A 24,801-nucleotide genomic window follows, 5' to 3' on the forward strand; every position below is an offset into this window, starting at 1 on the left:
ATAAATTCAATAGTGGCCTAATGCAGTGAACGGAAATAGAAACCATTTATTCTCGACTGATTTTATTGTGCATAAAATGTCACAAAATGTGTGCAATTTTTCGTTCTCTTGTTCAGCTGCAAAAGATACTGTTGTAGAACCACTAATGCATTCTATTTATTTTCTTCCCAAATCAACACTTTCTTCTTAGTGGAAAATAGGAAATTCCCCACAGTTCTATTCTCGGAGCAGCTCGTATTAAAATTAATTGCTTCACATGTACGGGAAAAACCTGTTAGCGCCGCTCTGGCCGGCTTTTTGAGCCCTGAAACGGCAACAAACAAAAAAGGTCAGCACTTTTTATTGACCCAAAAAAAGACAGCAAACGAAAAACCAAAACAAAAACAACTCGAACGCCAACGCCAAGAAAACTCAAGCATTTCTATGTACCTACATATACATATATACAAGTTTTATAGCGGCAACAAACTTTGAGATTCCGTTGATAATTCTCCGATGTCTGTGGAAAGGTCATTTAATAGACGAGGGATCAGCTGATAAGAACACGATGTCGTCGTGAGTCCCCAGAGGTCTGTCCGGCTATTTGAATTCAATTGAATTAATTTGGATTTTATGGTTCATTTAGATGGGCCATTTTCGGGCGCTAATTGAAGAGCCAGATCCGATAAGCTCCAGATGTCCAGATGTGCTGGGAAAATAAATAGAGCACACAAGTGACTACAATTTGAAGAGGGAAACAAGTAATTGCTTTCTTAAGTGTCAACGCAGATAACGGGGCTTTCGTGGAGGATCAATTACAACCTGTCAATCAGTGATTATATTTGAAATGTTTGCTTGATGCAAGTTCGTATGTGTGGAAGTTCAAGGTTTTGATAAACATGATAAATTGGGGAATTTCAAAAGTTATGACTTCTAAAGGCTTTCATGTGATCGCATTTCCTTAAAATTCAAGTTCTTAACCCTTAATTTTCTGATCATAAAGCAAGCCCTAAAATCAATATTTTGTCCTGCACGCAACGAAAGGCAATCAAGATGAATTACCAGAAAATGCTCGTTTATGAAAACACCTTCCAAGTGCAGAACACAATCTTGTTTTCATGTTCTTCAGAGCAATTTTTCGAGAATTTCGCATATTTTGGCATGAGAACCGAAGTAGGGAGAAACCTTATGAACGAATATCATCACCTGGAGTAATCATAAAAATTTGCATAAGGAAAATAAGGAAAATAAAGCCGTGTGTAATAACAGTAAAAATGCCTGAAATAAGAACAACACAAGGCCCAAAGAAAACATGAAAAAAGCGAGTAGAGTACATACATAATAATAATATAATTTTCTATAATAGAACTCAATGTGGCGAGTGAAAGAGATGGATGGAGAACAAACGAGCACAGCAGCAACTGATTGGGGGAACACAACAATAATAATAACAACATCAGAACACACAAACACACGAGACACACTCGGACCAGTTCAACAACCTCTTTCTCTGAAGGAGCCTGTGAAGAAAATCAACAACAGAGAGACAGTACACAGAAAAAACAAGGTGAATAATGAATTATTTGGTACAAAAATATGTTAATAAATACTATGGGCACTAAGAATTATGTGTCTAGTTGAGAAGTATTATATATTAATAAAATACTTCACTTTTATATTTTTTCTGACACATCGGTAATTTCTTCAACGATATATGTATCTATGAGATTTTTTTAAAGTCGCATTAACAGAACCCATTCGCACCTACCAGGTCCTTCTTGTTCTTCAAACTGTGGTTAACATAAGTAACCAATTTGAATTAATTTAAATTTGTGATTAGCCCTATCAATTCTCTTTCGGTGTAGAAGGAGAGAGAGAGAAAGATCGATTGGGTGGGGGAGAGCCCAATGGGGCGATTACTACACTCACACCACGCATTCGGGGCATCCACATCCACATCAACATCCACATCGATGATGATCATCGGAAAGAATCACAAGAAACTCAAGAAGTGCAGGGAGAAGAAGAAAATGAGGAGAAGACTGGGCGAAAATTGCCCACAGAAGGGCGCCAACAGAAACCACAATAACAACAACGAAACGGTACCTCGCAGAGAATCTTGAAAATTTCACAAATCAAATCAATATAATTGTTGTTCCCTACTCACTTTCCAGCTGGATATTGATATATGAATGGGGAGGATGGGGCTACAATTACCTAGTAAACCTGAGAAAAAAGATTCTCAAACGGAAGTTGATAGCTGCATGGCGTTTGTTCTTTTGCCGATTCAGTTGGGTAAAATCATTTTTATCTTTATTTACCTTCGGTCGTCTGCTGGGTGCGTACTTTCTATTTGTAAAGTGCGGAAGCCGTGTTCACTATCAGATACACAGATATTAAGTCTTGGATTGCCTTGCCCTAGGTTGTCAGTCATTTGCATTTGACGATGATTGCGCCATGAACCGTTTCATGAGTACTCATTCACACTCATTCGCACTCACTTCAGTCACATTTCCAATGACTTTTTGTCCGCCGCCTGGCGCGTGCAAGAAATCGAAAATGACTGACAAAATATATATTCATATTCAAATCAGTTGTCCAACTGCTCCATCTCAACTGACAATCGGGCTGCACCTAGACCTTGTCAACGGGTTCGGTAAAAAAGACCGATCGCAAACTCAAAAGCCAAACTTCTCCATGCGCGGTTCAAATTGAACGCAAAAAACAATGAGAATTGATTTGAAATTGATTTCAAGCTACTAATGCGCGAAACCAAACTTATTCAACAAGCTTCAATATAGATTTTTTAAAGGTAAGTTTCATGTTTAAAGAGATAAAGCACTAGATTTAAAAAAAATTGTTGTTTATAAAAAGAGTTTTAGTTTTATGCTACAAATACTGGCACTACAATTTAAAAATATTTTTATTTGCGAATTTTTGCAAATTTTTATGTGTCTAGTTTTCTGTGAGTTTCACGTTTACATGGTCAGCGTCAATTTCATGTCTTTTAATTTAATTTAGCTTTACACCTTTTCAGTGTATTTCAAGTTTCCATTTGACAAAAGTGCTACTTTTTCATCTTGTTAGTGGATTTTTATTTTGTTGTTTTTGCTACTTCTCCTATTGCTCGAACAAGCCACTCGGGCCATAATCTAAACGAATTGAATGGAAATAAAGTGGGCCACACACACACACGGCGCACTGCCACATTTGTCAACTTAAATGAAAATGAATGAAACGCAATGAAATGTATCGAGTGTGTGAGTATATTTGTTGCATGTACAACCGCATCAAGTCAAAGGCCAAGCCCACCTAACGCCTCAAAAGTGAGTTGGAATTGGAATTTCTGTGTCGGACTCAACCTCAATTAGGTCTGTCATTGTCGAGCCAAGAATAATCATGTTAAATGCAAAATAATTTGATTAATTAAATTAAAATTACTTAATTTGTGTGAAGAAACATACGAAGTGTATGTATGTATATGGAGAGCGTCTGACTTTCACACGAAATTTAGCTCAGCTGATGAAGCGACGACATTAGCCCAATTCGCTTTGATGATTTATTAGATTTTTCTAGGTTCTTTAAATTATTTTTCTGCTTCTATTTCTTCACTTTGACCGTTTTGGCAGCAGCAAAAAATTAATTTCTCTTCTTTTCTTTTGACGGAAGTGGGTTAATAACTGATAACGCTGCGAAAATGTAAACATGACTAAAATGAACGTGCAACTTTGCGGACAAAATGGTAAAACAGTAAAGTAAAAAAAATATCGCGTAAAGAACTTGATTTTATTGGAAAATTAATTTCCGGCGACAGACTAAACATATTCATCGCATTTTGCGTAAAAAGTCTTCTTATGAAGCTAGTATTTATGTGTTTATTATACGGCTTTGTAAACGAAAAACTGCTTTTAATAAAATTATTTCCATAAACGTAGCTCATATCACTCAGGAAATATATCATACATTGTTGTACATTTTTTACTTAAATAGGCAATTGCTTTTAAATGCTTTATATTAAATGAGAAATCTTATCAAACGGCTGAAAAGATCAATATCAACCTGTTGAGAAAAGTTGCCTTTTTATGACAACTATACTTTGTAGGATCTGTAAAATCTAACAGCTTTACGAGACCACCTAGGATTTATGACTTTTGGAAATTACTTAAAAATATTTGTCAGAACAATACTTCCATTTATTATGCACAAACAACTAGCATAAAGCTAAAAATACCTTTGTTCACAAAATAGTCTTCCACAGGGATCTCGGATAAGCGTAAAATATTTTATGACTTTTCGTTTTCGTACATACCTGAAACGAGAACAAGAAGAGAAACGTAAAAATAATTTAGTAAGGAGATGTGAAAACTTAGTAAACGTGTTTGAAAGCCCCTCGGTTAAATATTTCTGCGGGAGGGCAAGAACTGGCTAATCACCATAAAACGCCAAACACATCATCAGCATCATCAGTAGCATCATCAGCAGGTAAACCCGTAGAGACAAAGCCAAAGGTTCTTATCTTAAATGATTCATAATTGTGCAGAAAGAAAACGTGTTGTTTCCTTTTGTTTTGCGTTTTTTGGGGTCAAATATTTGCTTTCGAAAAATATTGTTATTTAAAACTTCAACAACGACTAATTATGCCCCGAAAATGCCTATTAATGGCCACCGTGATAAATGGTTTCGGATAAGGGGTAAAAAGACAAATTAGGGCCGCAATTTGCAAGTCAACATTTAGGCAGCCGAGTGGTAGTTAATTTTTTCTTTCCTCTACGAGTTTTCGGTTGCGGCATGCCCCACATCACAACAATCGCAATCGCACTCGCAATCTAGCTGGCCAAATATGGCCAAACAAGAAATATATCTAAAATATCTTTAATTAAAAGTACAAACGTACAAATTATGCAAGACGTGCTCAAATATGGCAAACACCTAAATATTTCACGAGTTGATAAATTGCACGCATATCGCCGAGCCAAAAAATGCCGCAAGCCTCACACACCCGCAAACAAAACATTTCCGTACATACATATCTGCGCTCTGTTCTGTATGTACATGATATCTGCAGGCGAAGCTCGCCCATTTAAAGCCCAAGAGATAGAGATACCGAAAGCTTAAGCCAAATCGACAATTCCACTGCGACCCACGTACTGTGGGAGGCTAGAAACAAATCGTAGACAAAACATAAACACTGCACATGGTGGGTGACTGTCTTGGTGGAGCAGGGCTTATCGGGGCATTGGGTGGCTCAATGGATTTGGTGGTTTGGTAGTTCCAATACAAGTACACCCACCCGTTGACATCGTCACAGCATGCGGAATCCAAATCTTTCTGGCAAAATGCCGTTGTCTTGGGTGCTTTTTATTTTCCTGCCTGCAGCTATGTTAAATACTTCAGCTGCGAAAATTGGACAGGAGTTTTGACAATTTCTTGAAGCGCTAAACAAAGATCTATATATCACAGTCTGTTTTGCATATTTATTATCTGTGTGCATACTAGGAAGTGAACATATTGGTTGATATATGAGTTCTAATTGATAAACATGAGATGCTTGATTTATATGTGGTTTAAGTTACTAGAGCAAAGTCGCTTTCAACATTCTGTTATATAATATATTATATTATCCAAACAATATGAAATGGTGTTTCTGCAATATTGCATTAAATCCGTGTACGTCGGCTTTTCATCTCTTTTAATTAAAATCACAATGCATCAAGCCCACCTCCCCTTTCGCTCCTTATTGTGAGTCCATCGTTTCAATTTCTCCCATTAAAAACAGCATGGAATTTGGCAGCTCTATTTAAACGCCTTCTTTTCGGACTTTAAGCCCTCTTTTCACCGCGTTTCGATCACTCATCATTTGCATTGTAGCCGCCACAAATTTACAGTAATTGCAGACTGAAGTCGCTCTTTTTTGGGCAGCAAGACAACAAATTTATTTTATTTAAATGAAATTCCCCCCAGGGCAATGGCGGCGTTGTTTGCTATTTTGTATTTTTTTCAGGGCGCGGCTTGAAGCTCGAATTTTTTCTTCACAGGGGGCTGTGTGTTCAGGGTGTCTGCAGCGAAGCGAAATTATCATGTCCACCTACGTAATTTAGCATGTGTTGTTGCCGTTGTTGCAATTGCTAAAATTATTGGTTATAAATAAATGCTTTTGCCATTGTCGTCGGCAACGGAGTCTGGGCCTTGTTCATTTTGCCTATTTTTGGGTCTGTAATTGCCAATTTCTTGGGTTTATTGTTTTTGCCCATGCTCCCCTATATAAAGCAACTCTTCGTATCAATTTTTCTTATTTTGGGACTGTCTGGGCAGGTCTGAAATCATACCAAAAGATCTTCAAACGTCCATTGTTTCGAAAACGACGTTTCCAAGAAGCCCACAAAAAAACCCATGCCCAAAATTTACGCACAAAAAAACACCAGAGAGCAGCCAAATTCTAAACTGCCAAATAAATGGAATGTATTTTAGATGATTTATCTAGACGAAAGGCAACAACACCCAACAAGCCGGGGAGAGCATAAAATTGAAACTTCTACCTGGAAGTGTTAAAGCCCAGCTTTATAGGCCGCACCCGGTTCGCTTCCTCACCTGCCCGTGGATTCCTATTGAATTTCGACTTGACTCGACTTCAACTCGACGTGGCTTGATCACCTTGACCGCACACCAAACACAAAAATAAAAACACAGATACTGAGAGACCGAGAGAGAGAACAAATTTACATATCGCCTTTTGCCACGGCCCCAAAACCCGAAGAATCTTAAGAAACGAGCTAAGCTCAAAGAAGTGCGGTGATCAAAGCAATAAAAAGAAATTGGCAAGGCGAATTTTCGCTTGGAAAAGCTAAGGAAAACCCATGAAAGCATCGAAGATAATCATAATCATTAAAGTTGTAAAGGTGAAATGGGAGATACTAACAATAGATTTACTGATATGCATAAGCATCTTAACATTGAAATGAAAATCAATCTATATTAGCCTTCTATTCAAGAACTATTTCAATGAGAAGAAACTTGCACTGTATACTTGCTTTCACATTATAATCTTCTATTCAAATTACTCTTAATCGTTGCAAGTAGTTTTTTTGATTTCATTTACAAGATAAATTAAAACATAGAAGATTCGTTTTCAGAGTTTCCTTAATACCATTCCACAATAACAAGTCATTAATCAAAACTTTAGTCGCAATAAAAATCTTCTAGCTCATGGCTGATTGCTATTTGTACACGTTTTGACAGGTGAGTTTTTGATTTATAAGAGCTGTCTTATGTTTATTCATGAAGCACAGGCATTTTTCACATTCAGTAACCCCCAAAAAACTTGACTAATGCATACATAAATATTTATTTATTTCGTTTTAATACGAATTCTGTGTTAGTTATACAGGAAATTAGCATTTGATAGTTAATTACGAACGCCGGAGGGGCTGATATTTTCGTAAAAATCTGTACTTTTTTTTTTGGTTAGCCCGTTTCGATGCTAAAATATGCGCACCAATAAATATTTGGACAGGCAATTTGCAATAATTGTGCCGACGAGAGGTGTGGAAAAGCGGAATTATGGCATGCAGTTTGGACCGCGACGGGTCTAAACTAGCGATTTCTACCGAGCTCTGCAAAGCTTCCGATATCGTGCAAATTACTTTCCAATTAAACAGCAATTTCAATGGTCGAGGAAGAGAAAGAGAAAGAGTGGAAGAGTGGAATGGCAAAATACAGGTTGCAGTCGTGGCAAAATCATAATTATAAACTAATTTGAAATCAAGATGCCCTTCTCAACACGTCATTATTTCAGGAAAATGCCAAGGCGCGATGCCACATCCCCGAGATCTTCTCGATCCCCTGAATCTTCCACGGCCACCGACTTTATCGCCGGCAATCTAATGGTGTTTGCCCGATGTTACCCTGTACCCTCTCCCGAACCTGGTCTTAGTCTTATTATTCCAACTCTATCTCTTTCAAAGCAAAGAGCCGTGCCCAGGGGCAGGTGTAAAGATGCCATAACTCAGAAGATTTCGCAGCGCGCCATTTGAACTGGAACTTGGGCTCCAGCCCGGAGTTGGGTAGTCTAGTATTGTGTCTTGATTGAGTGAGCCCGGCGAAGAGAATAAGAATTCAATTATGCAGCAAAATGTCACATGGGACGGCTGGCGAAGGGAACAATGGACGGAGGCAGTGTATCTCTGCCCCTTTTCCTCGAGCTCTCCCTCCGGCTGACGATGATGGCTGATGTATGAAGTGGCAAAATCGTTGCAGCGAGGCAACAAGTGAATGTGCAGGCTGGGATCTACCTGGACTTCTTTCTTAGCCAAATGCCGAGACTGCCGGGAGTAGCAGTAGATGGATGACTGGATGGCATGGCTTGGAACTGCCGCGGCTACTGAACAGAATTAGCTTTCAATTTGAGCAGCAGCAGGAAGCAGGGCTGCGGTGATAGATGGTGCGTTTGCGTCTTGCCACAGTGGTTAAAATTATATCGCAAAAATTAATTAAGTGGCAGATCCGCTGTCTAATCCAAAGGAAACCCGTTCTTTGTAAGTATTATCCAGAAATTAGAAAATTCTTTTTGCATATGCAATGTATTGGTATTGGGTGTTTAACATTTAAGCCATTCAACATAGTATTTATTTATGTATTTTATTTGAGTCTTAACATTATATATACTTTAATATAAGTATTGAATAATAAGACATGATATACATTTGCATATAATTTCCCAATCGATTTTTAAATAAGTGTAATCTTAGGAATTCGCTGAAAAACGATAAGAGTGTTTTCCCCTTATCTTATCCCACTGTTTTCGAAGACCTGAAAAGCCGACTTAATTAAGGCATAGCCACGAGATAGAATAGGTAGACGAAAAAAGAAATAAATAAATAAAATGACGCCGCAGCGGAAGATGTCGCCGGGAGTTTATAAACTAAAGTCTTGAGCTCAAACTCAATCTAAAGGGGGACCCTCAACTAAATCCGCGGATGGGGCTCTCATTTTCCACATCTTAGTCTTAGACTTTGGCCGACTTCAGCTTGTTTTTATGAGGAAATCTAATAGCTAGGGCTAGAGATGAAGCTGAAGCTGAATCTGAATCTAAAGCAGCCGCAGAGATGAAGATGTTGGCGTTAAGAAGTCGATTTGGTTTTGCCGCTGCTGTAGATGTGGCTGGTGGAATGGAATGATTGATGATTTGTTGGCTGTGTATCGCGATAAGGTTGGTGGGCCCATTTGTTGTTTGCCCCCATAGCTGAACAAAGGCAAAAAGAGCGCCAGAGATTGGAGAAGAAGCAGCCAACTTTCTGGGCATTGTCTTCGGTTACCTCTGCTCATGTTTTTGAGCGACAGAGAAGTTCGTGCTGATAATTGTGACACGGCCCCATGCAAAAAAGAAAGACAGCGCAGAATCGAGATCCAAAGTGCAGAGTGGCTGAAGAATATTCAGACGATGCCCCCTGCTAATTGCAACCACAGACGGGCAACTCCAGACAGACAATAAAGTACAAATAGCAGCAACAAAGTTAGATAGATAAGCTCCACCGCGAAGTCGCTCGAATTCTTAACTTGTAGGGTGATCCCTAGATGCTCTTCTGTTCTATGAATATCACGAATAATTTTGTCTTTATATGTTTTTCTCAAATACTTGCAGACACAAATTGCGATAATAATTTGTTGAACTTTTTAAATACATTTCAGGAGAAAAGTTTGCTGCAATATCATATAAGAATTAATATAATAATATAACGACAACAGCTGCAACATGGCCGAGCACCTTTTACAATAGATTAGAACGAATAGCTTTTGAATAACAAACTCCAGTATACAACCTGGTCAAGAATATTGACTTCACAGCAGAAGAGTTGACTTCTCTTATCTGGTTGATGGTGCTTAGAATGCGCAACTGCCTGTCTCTCTGTATCTTGCAGACCGTCTACTGCAGCTGAGTGTATCTTCGAGATACGTGTTTGTTTCCTTTATTTATCAAGTCTTTAGCCAGTTCTTTTGTTATCACACTTGCACAATAGTGCGCCTTGGCCTTATCGCTTTGAAGTGTTACCTTGATGCTTAACAATGCAACTAACCAACTATAGATTTAGATAGCAACGAGATGACCCCAAAAGCGATCGTGGATGAAGCAGGTGACTGGCGAGTGGACGGGTTCAATGCACTTGACTCCGCTGGGTGGCATATACACAACTAATTAACCTAGAAAATGCAAATTTCTGCAACACACCCACTTCACATACCTATGTACATAGAAGGGGGCTCCAAGAGCTGGGAACAATTTCTAAGCCAAACAATCAATCAACGTTGGTTGTTGGCCACTTGAGCACGTTAAGACTGGAAACGAGGATACACGAAGGTATGTAGTCGTATATATGCTGTAGGTGCGGGGATGCATGTACAGGATGGGTGTGCAAAAGTAATATTTATTATGTGTATACTTCTCTGACAAACAACACAAGAACTTGGCCGAGGCCCAGGCCCAGGCGCAGGCCCAGGCCAAGGCACACTGGCAGAAACTGAGAACTAACTATCCTCAAAGGGCCAAAGGGGAACACGCGAGACCGAGAGGCCGAGTGAATGAGGTCTATAGCGACTCCACTGGAGACCTGGAAACCTGGAGACGGAATGGTGTACAGGATGGTATGGGACTCCCAGAACGGGCCTCGTCTCCTCTCCCATGGCATGCTGCCAATAGCTCAATAACACCCCGGGGACCAATTGAGATCTTTTTGGTGGGATAGGCAGGCACCTAGGACACCGATGGCCAACCGTCTAAGACAAACAGTGCGGCAGAGAGGGCAATACAGGCGAAAAGGGAGAATCACACACAAATACTCAACGGGGGCACACAGCTCGAAAATGACACCCGCTGCCTAACAGTGAGTCAATTTTGTTTAATTCAATTGAATTTAAGCACTTTTGTCGTAAAATTGTTGAAACAAAAAGGTGGGATTTATTTTTAGACCCGAAAACTGTGAAATATTATTTTCTAAAAGTAAAGTTTTATTCATATATTTCTTTATTTTAAGTGAAGGCATTGTTTTCAAGTTTTTAATAACTTGTTAGCCATTCTTTGGTGGTTGTAAAAACTTAAATTTGTAAGCTATTTTTGTTAGCGATGTTATATATCTTATTTTGTATCCTTTTTGTTACCCGTAAAATGTACTTGTCCAGTGTTTTTATTTTTCCAGGTTCCTTGGCCCACGGTGTCCCTTGCCAATTGTTTTGCCAGACAAATGGACGGCCGCCGAAAGCAGCAAAAAGTCCACAATTACTGCCTATAGGTTAGACCTCTTGGTGGGGCCTCAGTCTCAGCCTCAGCTTAAGTTTTAGTCTAAGTCTTAGTGTCTTAGTGGGGTGCCCAGTCACGCGGCCGGTCCAAAAATGAAAAAAAGGCTGGCAAGATGAGATTTTCTCGGGGTTACGGGCTGCTCTCTTGCGTTTTGGGCCACCAGAACCTGAAATGCTGCAAGCCTTTGACCTGACCTGTCAACATGGCACAGCCCCCAAAAACACGAGCTTCATCTTTTCAAATATAATGGGTTCTGAAGTGGATGGTCCCTGTGATAACTGCAATGTTCCGCTCCATTGACTTGACAATGCATTCTGACATCCGTTTTGCACCTCGTCGCTTTTTCTTGGCCTTTGTTTTTTGTTGTGCGCATTTTCCTGTCTGTGTACCGCCAACTACAAAGGGAACCCCTAACGATAGGTGGTCCTATGCCAGGCCATCTCGACCATCTCGACCCATTCGATGGGTCCCATGGCCAGGTAATCCGAGAGCCGTGTTAGGGACGCTTTTGCCGGCTTCATTAGCCTTCAGATCGGCGACAGACAATGCAACAATTATGGCCCAGCATTTATGCACTAGTCAAAACCAAAGCAGAAGACAGGCGAACATGGACACTCTTCTGGAGAGCAAGAAACAAAAGCAAAAGTGTTGCTAAATTTAGAACGACTGCCAAGTAGAAAATCTGAAAATCTGTGGGCCTAGTCGGGGGCCCAAGCCTGTGAGGTCTGTCGGTTGAGTAACCGCAAAAGGGGACCGCTGGAGGGGCATTTTGAGGGGGGACTTGGGGGGACTGACTGCTGCCGACGCCTTCTAATTGCCGCTCGACGAGCGGAAGCCAAGAGTTGAGTTCTATTTTTACATACATATACATATTAGCTGCGGAGCAACTGCACACAGTTCCACAGGAAGGGGGAGCCAAATGTGGAACACACTGAACCGAAGGAGTGTGGAGCACACGGTTCCCAGATTTGACTTTAAAATGCCTGCAGGCGGAGGGGTTCCTGAATGACAGCCGTAACGATGTCCCAATGATTTAAATATACATACATAGTTTCTAAGACTTTGCTTTGTTGCATTCAAGGTACAGGCGTTTTCAATTATTGCTTAAGCCTTTCAGTAAAATTGAAGTTACGAAAACTGTTTGCATTAAGTATGTCGTAGTTTCCTAACTGATTTCACAATAAGCCCACACCTCAACGTGTTGTAGGAAGCAGTTGAACAGTTGAATGGTTTATTAGTAGGGTGTTTAACCTTAGATCTGCCTACTTATGGAAAACTTACCCCTGATGTGCTCCACTTCCTCTTCCACTTCCCGATCCCCGCCACACCGATTGACTTGTTGACACAGTTGTTCTACCCACTGGCTATTGACTCAAATGACTTTCACACTCAAATAGTAAAGTTTATTTATTTTCTTCTTTGTGAACACTCAACTCCAACGCTTCGCTCAGCTCGGGTAATTCAATATTGTAACTCGAGCTATTTATAAATTAGGAAATGCTGCCAGGAACAGCTAAGCCAACAAATCGATCAACTAGTTCTCCAGTTTATGGATCATTTACATACCCCCTGCACGCCGCACTATCATTTCTAGATGAATTCTCTCCCAAAGGCGACACTTTTCACGGCTGTCAAGTGCTGTTGGCCTGCGGCCTTTTTGGAGGGCATTTCTCTATGGGTTCTCGTTGTTTTTCGGGTCTGTGACTTCCTCAATAAATGGTTAACAATACAACACAGTCGGTCGGTGTGTGAGCGTTGTGTGCTAATTTCATGGGGGTCATTCTGGCACTGTTTTTTAAGATCAGTCACGCAGTTGAAGTCCCCCGGCTCACGGACACATTTGAAGCATTTGGAAAACAAAAGTTTGATTTCTACGCGCTCTTAGCCCACAAAAAGCACACATTTTCGCCTGAGGTCAAATTGCGCTAGAAATCTCTCGCGTATCCGAGTCATTTTTGGGTGATCAATTAAAAAAAGAGCCATTCCAATTTGGCAAGCAGAAAAGCAGACAAGCGGCGAGCCCGAAATTGCTTTTGACAATCGCATAATTAATTTTTGCAGGCTTCTCGAAAAACCAGGCGCTTGTGGCCGTCAATGTAATACATATATCAGAAAAAACTAGACAGAATAAAACAACATTTGTCGACCTATAAAACTGCACAAAATTCCCTGTCAACAGAATTGGGAACGAGAACAGCATTAAGAGAATAACCAGATCACAATTTATTAGGGCCAGTTGTGTAAAAATACATTTTCACAAAATTATTACGAAACGAGAACAAAACTTGTACGAATTAATAAATGATTTTACAGGGCACAGGAAATAGAAAGAGAGCAGGTCAAAAATAGAACGAAGAAGATAAATGTATAAAATCGATTTATTTAAATATTAATATATTTTTTTTAATCTGACAATATCAACTTTAATATAAATCAAAATCATGTCTGCTTATATATGTTTATTTCGAGCCACCATATATTAAAAAGCACATTCATATATGTACATATGTTACATAGTGCAGCAGCGCTTCTTTTTATTCTCTATCTCAACTCGTTCTTTCTACACACTATCTTTATCTCCAAAAGAAATAAGATTAGATATTGTCGGCCAAAATGATGCTTAATCTTGGATTTAATCTTTCGACAAGTGTTTAGAAGCAGTTGACATATCTCTCCCGCTGCTCTTCTACCACCTTCATTTGCATAGTTCAACGAAAGATCCAACTTTCCCAATGGTAAACTACTCTTCTGGTTTTAGTTTTCATACAGGCGGCTCGGTTTTCTTCGATGTTTTACGACAGCGATTTTATGTTTATTAAATACAAATTCCAAAACTTATCATGCGGCTTATAAGAAAGCAGGTTGGCCTTTCAGCTCTGGCTTCAGCACGGTGGGCATGGTGTTTTAGTTCGGGGCGTTGTATTGTCGTAAATTTTTGGTAACCCAGCCCCAACACAGGTAAACATAATAAACGATTTTCACTTTTTTCTTCGGCTGCCGGAGCGAGAGGCAGTTTGGTCTAGGTGGGTTTTTATGTTTTCTATGCTTTGATTAGGTTTTGTTATTTTAATTAGTTTTCGGTGGCATTTTATTTCGTATCGTTATTTTCTATCCCGAATTCTAAGACTACAAGTCTCCAGTGAAACGAGAAAGCGAGAGTTTTCCTTTGTCGCGCCGCAATTTTGTTTGTTGTTTAAATGATGGTTGTCTTCTGGCGATTTTTGTGACTTGATTGGACGAAAGTTCCAAGATTAGAAGATGTTTTTGCCCGGGGGAACGATGCTTTAGGTCAAATTAATGAATTAATCTTGGTCAAAAGCTTAGTTTTTTCTTGGAAGAAGTCGTTGTAACCAAACTAAATTGTGTCAGCTCAGACTATGCTTTCATATCAGATTATGCTGTGTCATTCCAAAAATGTTTTAATTAAAATTATTGATGGAATGTCCAGCCATAGCTCATTAATAAGTTTCAACTGATACATATAATATGTATGTCTGCGAACGTTCTGCATTTCTAACTTTCTGACTACCATTAAAATATCTATAAATTGTCGTGTTCACAACCAAGTTAATCCCAACAATAGATATTCTCCATAAATTTTATTTAAAATCCCAAATGTCTCCCAAAATTGCTGTAAGATGCACAAGAAGCCTGAGATGAGATGAAAAACCGAATGGAACTAAAATTTTCGGAACAAAAGAAAAACAAAGAAAAGCCCGCACAGAGTTGGAAACTAAATAAAGATTTATTCAGCACACACAAAACTAAATTTATCCCATCGTTTTTTTTGGGTGGGAACATCCCTCAACTCCAAGTGCAGTGAATATTCATTAGGCACTTTATCTTAACTTTGGAGAAATTGACTTTCAATTTGTTAAGAAATGTAATGCACTTTAGTTCAAGCAAAGTCTTAACAGCAAATCGAATTATGGCTGTATTATAAAAGCACTTTGAATTTAACATTGTTATAGACATGATGTATTTTGTATCTCAAACTGAATTTGCAGAAGCGTTCTAAAAGCGTATCTAAAACTTGTCCAAAAAGTGGGATGTCGCAGACTCACCCTATTGCATTCCAAGGCGGCGGCCGAGTGCTCCTCCCGCTGTCGAAAGCAGTGGCTGCACTTGCTCTTGTTGAAAATGTTCGGCGTGAACTTGCGGCAGTCGGCGGTGCGTGCGTTTGTTGTTGCTCCTGATGCGCCTGTTGTTGTTGGGGTGGGTGGTGCCGACTTGGAGGGTGCGGCAGGCACCGTTGTTGTTATTGTCGTGGTTGACATTTCGCTAGTGCTGCTGCGTCGGTTCAACAACAAAAAAAAGAGTGGGGAAACTTGCAGAGGAGAAAGAGAGTGCGGAAATGGTGGTACTTTTAAAGTTTTCGCAGAAGTGGCATGGCTATTATTTTGAACTCAATTTGTTTTGTTTTTCGTTTTCGTTTTGCAAGGACGCGTTGTTACGTTAACCAAAACATTGGCTTGTTTTTGTTTTGGCTCTAAAAGCCAGCCTTTCTTACTATCTCGCACTCCAGAATTTACCAGCTTTGATAAACTTCTTATTTTCGGGTATTTGGTTACACGCTCAGTGAGAGAGAAAAAGAGAGATGGGGAAATTATTCAATTTCGCTTTGCACTTTGATTCTTAGCTTTGGCACACATGCACACAATTACGCACAAAAACACTCACGGACGCCCGCGTAAGCCCAACAAATACACATACACTCGCGCACGCAGAGAACCGGGGCAGAAGTTTTGGGCTTTTTCTTCTTTGGCCTTCTTCGCCGCCTTTTGTTTTGTTTTTTTTTTCTTTCGTATTACTCGGATTTTTCGCTATCTAGCTGTTGTTATTTTTTAGTGGTATTTTCGTCGACCGGTATTATTTATATTATTCTCGCGCAGAATGCGCGCTCTTTTTTGAAGCACCGTTCGCGCACGCTGCTCAAAACGGAATGAGCAATCGCACCGATTCAGACGAAAAATACCGAACAGAAATACCAAAACAGGCCGAAACAACGAAAAATACCGCGAACAAGAAACGGTGGATACAGTTCTGTGTGAAGTGGACGTCTATATACCCTTTCGATTAATAGATAATATAATATAATGAATAATAAAATATAATACAATATAAATTAATATTAATTATAAATATATATACACAATATTTTTTTTATTGTATTATATAATATATTATAGTATTAATATTAAAAGTTATTTATTTTATTTTTATGAAAGGTCGCTGTTGCATTAAATAGATTGCATTTATAGGTTATTTTAAGTATTCCCATTGTCGCACCCGTTCTTTAAAAACGGAGTCAAAATAAGTTACAAAGAGTTTGTCATCTGCAAACATCTAGTTATACGATAGCAACCTTTCTGAAGAGCATAACATTCTCTCTCCACATGTAATCCGATTCGGTTCATGTTAACCGGTTGAATCTCTGCGCGCAATGTTAGTTTTGCGCTCACAGTTAAATTCCTATACTAGTGTTGCTAGAGACTCATGCACTTGTTGCTTCATGTTGCAAACTCAAGCAATAAATGCTGCTGACGAATTTGAAAAAAAATAATAAATATTTCCCATTATGACTCGGAAAAAGATTCCTGAATATACATACATCCAGAGAATTGAACAGTTTAAAAATGAGTTTTTTTGGGCTTGTGCTGTTCAGATATTTTATGTACATATATTTGAAATCTTCAGCAGTTTTCCACTTTTTCCTTAGCAACATGCTGCTAAGCCTGCCACACGAATGTTGCCACACTTCCGTCTTGTAATTGATGAGTTTTTTGACTCTCGAACTGGAAAAATGAATTATGCTGGTGGAAAAATCAAAGCCGGCAAAGGCAATCATTTCATGGCACAAACAATTTGTTTACAGATCCCCCAGAAAAGGGCAATGCAACAACAAGAGCAAGCGGTACCAATAACAATAACAACTGCACACTTCATTAACAACCTCGGTCAACAAATTTTCGAGTGCGATGCAGAACAGAAGGAGAAGGCAATAGAGATAAACCCTTCCCGGGCACCAACATATATAAATACACGGCACTACACTGCGGAAAAAAGTGTATTCACTTATAGCACAATTTGTACATTTCAGTGAATTTATAAACAGGAAATTGTTTTTATTTTGATTAAAACATTTCATATACATATGTATTCACAAATAATTTGTTATTACCGTAATAAATATTTGAGTTCTCTTTAATTGGAATGTAAAATAACAATAGTTTGACAAAAACTCTATTTAATTCTTATAAGCGCGTTCTTCTCTGTGTAGAACAAAAATTGATTAATTGCGCTTGTCAAGGGTTCTGGCAGTTGAGGGGCTTGCGGGGCGGGGCAAAGGCCGCAGGGAAAGAGGTAAAAAGGAGTCGGCCCTCGATCAAATATTTTGACTGCCACCTACCGTATGTGTGTGTGTAATGAGGGAAAAGTGGGGGCTCGGGGTTTGGGGTTCCGGGTCTCGGAACGGAGACTAATGTCTGGCGCTGCCCTCAAAGAATTGAGGTGGAGCCGTTGAGAATAAAGGTAAAATGAAGAAGCGACGTGAGGCCCAACATAATTGACTTCCATGCGTTTTATTGAGTTTAGATGATCAAAGTGTAATACATGCTATTTTGTGTATATACCCTGATACAAAAATAATGCATATGAAATTAAAAAATTAAAATTATGAAAGGGTTGATTGCATATATATACGTATATATATATGTATGTATGTATATATATATTTTATACAACCCTAAATTGAATCTATAAATGGTTTTAGAGTTGCTGTATGTTTGTTATTAAATAAAGTTTCTAGGTACATCAGATTAAATATATGTATGCTACTATTTTGGCAAGCAGTGAGTTCATTGACCATTTCGCTTCTGGGTCTGGCATTTACGGTAATTAGTTGATTTTGAATTTGATTCGGATTTGGCTGCCTCTTGTGCAATTGCCGAAAATGCTTCGATTGCATTGGCAGCTGCCGTGCAACAAAACGTTGCATGATAATGGCTTCTTTTCGGGTCCATTGTTGTGCTCTCAGTTGCTGGTGTTGTTGCTGTTGTGGTAATACCTGCATAGCCGAAAAATGCATTACCGAATATTGATTTCGACGTGGACGGGGGACACACTTTGTGTGCGAGTGTCTTTTGTTGTTGTTTTGCTTGGTTTTATTTTTGGTAGCCACCGCCACTCGTTTTGCACATTTTCCACTCTCATTCAAATGTCAATCGAGTCACGAGTTGAGTTGTCCCCATTAAACGCCCCCTCCACCCCGTCTCTGTCCCACTCCTGACACTCCAAATGAATTTAAAGTAATGTGGAAGACAAACAATGAAGAAGAAAAACCTATTTCCCTAATATTTCCATAGTCCTTGCCGCATGGCGGGTCGTTAAAATTCTGCGCCTTTCAAAATTACCCAAGATGACTTCATCAGTTTTCGGCCAACTTTAAATCAGTTAAACTATCTTAACGTCATTTGGCATCTCATTGGCTTGAAATTCATTTATATCATGATCTTAAAGCACCAAAGTTCGAAACATGTTGAGCTTTTTGAAAGTATTTCATGCCCATTAAGGGTGAGTTGGCTCAGACGTGTTTAGCAAATGTTTCCCAAACATAAAACTTCATGTATCATTAACTGATCCAATGGCAATTAGTGCGACGGACTTGCCCATGGGACTGGCAACCCAAAAAGGAAAAAAAAAGGAAAACATGCAACATGGGGCAGGAGCAACAACAAGTGCATCCGATCCCGCCTTCGGGGTGTGTGACCAACAACTTGGATCACGCTTCTTGTCGGAGCACTTGGGTTAATAAGTATCTCGTCTAGCCATGCAAATCGTGAACCGAATTGAAAATCAAAGCACTGAACTTGAGGCAATCTGAGCAGTCAGCTCCACCGCCCCCGTTAGCTCCGTCGTTTCGGAGTTTTTCATAAACTGCGCGTGGGCCGGCACTTTCCATATCGCGTCTAAGGCATTTTCCCAAACAGAAACAGCCTTTAAAATTCGAACAATTTTGCGCCCTTTTGACAGCCAGCGAGTCCCGATTCATGGGTAATTTGGAGATCTGGAGAGAAGAGGGCGAGGTCTAAATGCTGCACATGATGTCTGGCTTGGTGGTTGGTGCTGCTACATATTAAATTCATTGCAGCTGCAACACTTTCACTTTTTCCTATGCTAATTTTCTGAGCAAATTGAAAAAAAAGTTTTGAAAAGTATTTTCATCTGAACAATAAAATATATTGTCGCTACGTAGTCAATGTATTCAGCAAAGATAAGAAAGAGATCATTGTATTTGAAATATCCATTTTAATATTGTCAGCATATTATTGAACATTTTTCTTATTAATTATAAACTAATTATAAATAGTTTAAATTGTTTATGCGGGTCAAAAGAAGAGGTTATATGTAGTTCCGAAAACAGTCCAAGAATTCTATAAATATTTTCAGACAAGACAATGATTTATGCTAAACTTGCCAAGAAAATTCCAATCAAGCGGTAAGTCTAGACTTAACTCAAAGATAAGTTATGAATAGATACGTGGGATGAGTCGGAAATAGAACTAGATATATGGCATATTTATGAAGGCATTAGAGTTGGACATTTTATGACATTTTTGGTATTTATAGTTCTTATTTTTGGGGAACCACATGATTTATTCTTCATAAGTATTATCATAATATGATTCTTACAGAATCCAACACTTTATTTCAACAAAAATATTTTCAAGTTTATATAAGTCATTCCAGAACAAGGCATAAGCTTTTTTCTCCTGAAATTCATTTTCCTTTTAAAGAAATGAAAACCATTTCCTATATACAACTAGTTTGCGGCTGAAAATACGCAAATGTATTTACATGCAGCTATGTTTTTGGGCGTCAAAAAGACTCCAAAACTGACCGAAGCCAACTGAAACCTATAACGAAACCGATCCAAGGCCCCAACTAACGGAAACCACCTGCGAACAATTTTCATTCGGCAGCCAAAAACGAAGAAAAGCCAACGAAAAATGCCGCAAATCGACGTCTGACAGTCTTTGGCTGGTACTGGTACCAATTTGGCAGCGATTCGCGGACTCACGCCAATTCCAGGGTGTGGACCCGGGGGAAAAAGGGGCTGAAAGACATGGCTGGGGGAAATGCGGGGGGACGGGGGCTCCAAACGTCCATAGACCTTTTTGTGAAAGTGAAATTTTTCGCAAAATCCAAATCCGCTCCAGAGTTTTGCGAGTGTCGGTGTGTCTGCCAGCCGACTGGCAGTTGGGTTTCCTGCACTTTTAATTTGCTGGTCTCACTCCTCTCAAGCAGTAAAAACGCAGCTTTGGGAGAAAATTAATTTTATTCAAGACAACTAATATATTTTAATATACTAATATATTTTATATATTTAAGGTGGAGTTCCACTGGCTGTCTTCCTGGTTCAGGCCATATATTGCCATGTTGCGCCTCAAGAGAACTTAGTAAGTAGTAGGTAAATCTATAACGGCGGATTGTCTTATATCAGAAGTGGCTTCCCTGTCTCTTAATTTGGTAAAAACCCATCGGCATCCAATTGCCTTTGGTTCCTTGGACAGCTCGCTTACTTTGGCTACATGGCTGCGTTTACGGAAGGGGAATCTCTGCGAGCGAATATTCGCTGTTAACTTCGTCTAGTCCTACTGTAGACCTACATATGACTCTCATTGGGTATTATTTAGAGTACACAAATATCCTCCATGAGCAACCCTGTTTCGATAACCAGCCTTCGGCTTTTCCCGCAATCCGGGCCTTTATTTTTGTCGGCTTTGATAATTGACTTTAAGCGCGTGAATAATAACAACCAGCAACGGCAGTAGTTGCAACCACAGACGTCAGCGGCAGCGGCAGCAGGCTGCTAGGAAATCGCGTTTTATTAACATGGAAAAAGGAAAATTGAAAATTGGGAAGGGGGAGAGGGAGGGGAAGGAAAAGGGGAATAGCGTCGCAGCCGTGACGAGTGGCAAGGAAAAGCGTTGCAGGCCGGCCGTCCAACACTGCGTATACTTGTTGCGGCTGCCAAACTTATCTATTAAAGTTGTTTTATTTCTGTTCGTATAATACCTTTCGTTTTTCGGAAAAGCAGAAGGAAATATATTTTTTATACTTTTCATTATGTTGGTTGCTTTTCTTACGGGTGACCGCGACAACATAATTTACCGTTAACTCTTCATCAACGCAGCGCGGCACGCAAAGTAATAAAACTGTGGTGCGAGGAGTTTTCCATTTTCCGAGTTTCCCATTTGGTCGCTCAGTTTTGTCGTGTCCTATGATTTATTTGACATGACAGCCAAACGAACAATGATTTATTTGTCAATACAGCATTTTTAATGAATTTCATTTTCAATTATTTTTTTATACTTTTTTATATCTGTTTTTTTTAAGCATTCTTTTTGTGTTTGCTGTGCAATCGCAAAAGTCCAGATGCAGACCAACACGCAATTTCGACGCCCAGTTGAGTTCCGAGTGTGAGCCAAGTTTTCCACACTATGAATGCGCCAACGTGGGTTTCCTACCAGCACCAATTTTGTGCACCTGCTGACCAGACATCAATAAATAAAACAAAAACCAAAACACAATTAAAACAAGAGAGAACGCTGTAGGCAATTTCCTCGACTATTAGATACCCGTTACTCAGCTGGTGGGAGTGGCTTAGTAATAAAAATTGGTAAGAAAATACTCAAATAAAAACTAATATATAGTGACATATCCATAAGTCCCTAAGACTTAAGCACATGCCTACACAACACACATACAACATGTACACCCAAACACACCCTACACTACTCTGGATGTACTCAACAGATACCAGATAAGAATAAGTTTGTCATATGATCCTCATGAGTGGAAAAACCCAAACTCCTGATAAGTCACCCACTGGTAGACTAAACATCCGTTGCCTAGTTTAAACATTCCTTGCTTAAGCCCTTGCACCATCGTCACGTTCCCACGTTCAAAGCTCGGACTCGCAATCCCGAAAAACAGAAGTATTAGATTGCAATAAACAAAATTATAAGAATCTAAGAGCACTTGTATCCAAGAGCGAATGCACTTGAATCCAAGAGAAATGCAAAGACAATTAAAGTCAGCAACTTAAAAGCTCTCTCTTCATTTGATCAGATCCCTAAAGTCTAAAGTCCATATTAGAAAAGCTCGACACCGAGGCTTGAACGTCAATCAAATCAGAGTAATTATTAGAGTTCAGTTTGAGGCCTAATAAAAATCGGTCGGTGTTCTTCTCATTAAAATAATATTGTAATTATTCAGTGAAAATAAATTTATATTTTTTTTTTACTTATGAATATTGCGAGTATTTAATTGGCGCAGTCGGTAGGATCTGTTAAATAAAGAGTCCTTTTAGTACGGTACTGATCCATTGAAGGATACACTATACAACTAGCTATCCAGGATCGGCGAATAAAAAACAGTGATTCTAAAATTATTTTGAGATCCGCAAAAGAATCTACGTGAAAGTAGTATTCAAGAAAAATCCCGTGTGGTCAGTAACATCTGCAAAACAATTTAAAAGAAAATCCCGTGCGGTCGGAAACAAAATTAATTACAAATTTTTAATTCCGTAACTTAAAACCAAATTTAAAATAAACCCCGTGTATCACGAAACCTATACAAATACACCATGGCAGTTCCACAACTGTCGGAAACCCACCTAAATCAATTACTGAATCAAATTAAAGAACTGAACTACTACGATGGCACACCTGGCAAACTGTCTGTGTTTGTTAACCAGGTCGAGCAGCTACTTAACTTATACCCTACCCAAGATGCCAGGCAGGCACATGTTATCTACGGAGCAGTGAAACGCTTACTAGTGGATGCAGCATTGGAGGTCGTGACCCAAGAAAGAGTAAATACATGGCTGGATACAAAGACGGCCCTGGCGATGGCATTCAAGGACCACAGGCCCTACATAACACTAATAAGACAACTGGAGGATACATCATACCCCGGAAGCATCTGTAAGTTCATCGAGAAGCTCGAATCACAATATTGGATTATGTTTGATAAGCTAGAATTAGAAAGCGACCCTGTCGATAAATCAAATTACACTGAAATGTTAAAAAGAACTGTTAAATCCGTAATAGATCAAAAATTGCCGGATAGAATTTATATGTCATTGGCACGCAAAGATATCGATACTATTTATAAATTAAAACAAGCTTCAATGGAGCTAGGTCTCTATGACGCCAGTCCAGAGAATCAGCGTTCTAATAGATCAGAAGGGAACAGACGCAGGAACAGGGGAAATCATAGTCAAAGCAATAATCAAAGATATTACAATAATAGAAATCACAATTACAGCAATTATTATCCTGGAATGAATCAGAATAATATAACGCAACCTCGAAATTCGAATCAACCTACGACAAATCAAAATCAGTATTCCACTCATCTAATACCGGTTAGTCAAAGGGGAAATTATAATACGTTTAGAAGGGAGTTAACACAAGCCCAACAAAACAATCCTTTTAACAATTCCCTTAATTTCCAAGCTTCAACCTCAAATAATACTAACAGTCAGCGGCCGATAAAAAGGCAACGCGAGAGTCAAAGTGGCCAAAGCAGAATGGATGTAAATTTTCATCAAACTGCCTCGGACACTCAAGCAACACAGGAGGACGTAGCAGTCCCCATGTGCGAATAAGTTATCATAACAAAATTTACAAGGGAATGATCGACACAGGCTCATCAATCAATATCATAAGAGAAAATTTTAAAAATTTAGAAGAACAAAAAGAAGATTTAACAGTGTATACCATTAAAGGGGCAATAAAATTAAAGAAAAGCATAATAATGAAGCCCACTTCAGTATGTCCGTCTGTTCAGAAATTCTATATCCACAAATTTTCCGACAATTATGATTTCCTGTTAGGTCGAAAGTATCTAGAGGATACGAAAGCTAAGATCGATTATGATAACGAGACGGTAACTCTAGGTTCAAGAATTTTTAAGTTTTTGTATGGAGAAAAGAAGGGCGAGACCGCATCTAAATGCCTCGACCCACAGCAAAAGGATGATTCTGCTCCAGTGGAGGAAATCAATCCAAAAATGCAAAAGGTTAAGACCACACCTAAGTGCCTTAAACCAAAGCATCAACAACAGAAGAAGGAGACCGCATTACCAAAATGCCTCATTTCAAAAGTTGTTAGTGACACAGTGGACAATGATGTAACACATCTCGATCCCATGTCCGTTGACAACGATATAGTCAACTTCGCGATCAACAATGAGTTACGCGAATGTAACGAGTATAGACTCGAGCATCTAAATGTGGAGGAAATTGAATGTTTAAAGAAGCTTCTATACGAATTTAGAGACATTCAGTACAAGGAAGGCGAAAATTTGACCTTCACAAGTACAATTAAACATGTCATCCAGACTCAGCATGAGGACCCAGTATACCGTAAACCTTATAAGTACCCCCAAAGTGTTGACCAAGAAGTCAACAAACAAATCAAAGAAATGATAGAACAAGGAATCGTTCGCAAATCGAAGTCCCCTTA

At 39.2% G+C, this 24,801-nt stretch overlaps 1 protein-coding gene across 2 annotated transcripts in view; it reads right to left on the reverse strand.

The window, feature by feature from the left end:
* The window catches only part of LOC122626785 (protein outspread), an 82,220-nt gene extending 66,027 nt beyond the window's left edge, over positions 1–16,193 (reverse strand). For both annotated transcript variants that reach the window (XM_043807162.1, XM_043807164.1), the window contains exon 1: positions 15,331–16,193. In XM_043807162.1, coding sequence (XP_043663097.1) covers positions 15,331–15,543 — 213 coding nt within the window. In that variant the 5' untranslated portion in view covers positions 15,544–16,193. The remainder of the gene's footprint in view (positions 1–15,330) is intronic.
* Positions 16,194–24,801: the final 8,608 nt, after the last annotated feature.

This window comes from Drosophila teissieri, chromosome 2L, assembly GCF_016746235.2.
Source record: "Drosophila teissieri strain GT53w chromosome 2L, Prin_Dtei_1.1, whole genome shotgun sequence".
Taxonomy (NCBI): domain Eukaryota; kingdom Metazoa; phylum Arthropoda; class Insecta; order Diptera; family Drosophilidae; genus Drosophila; species Drosophila teissieri.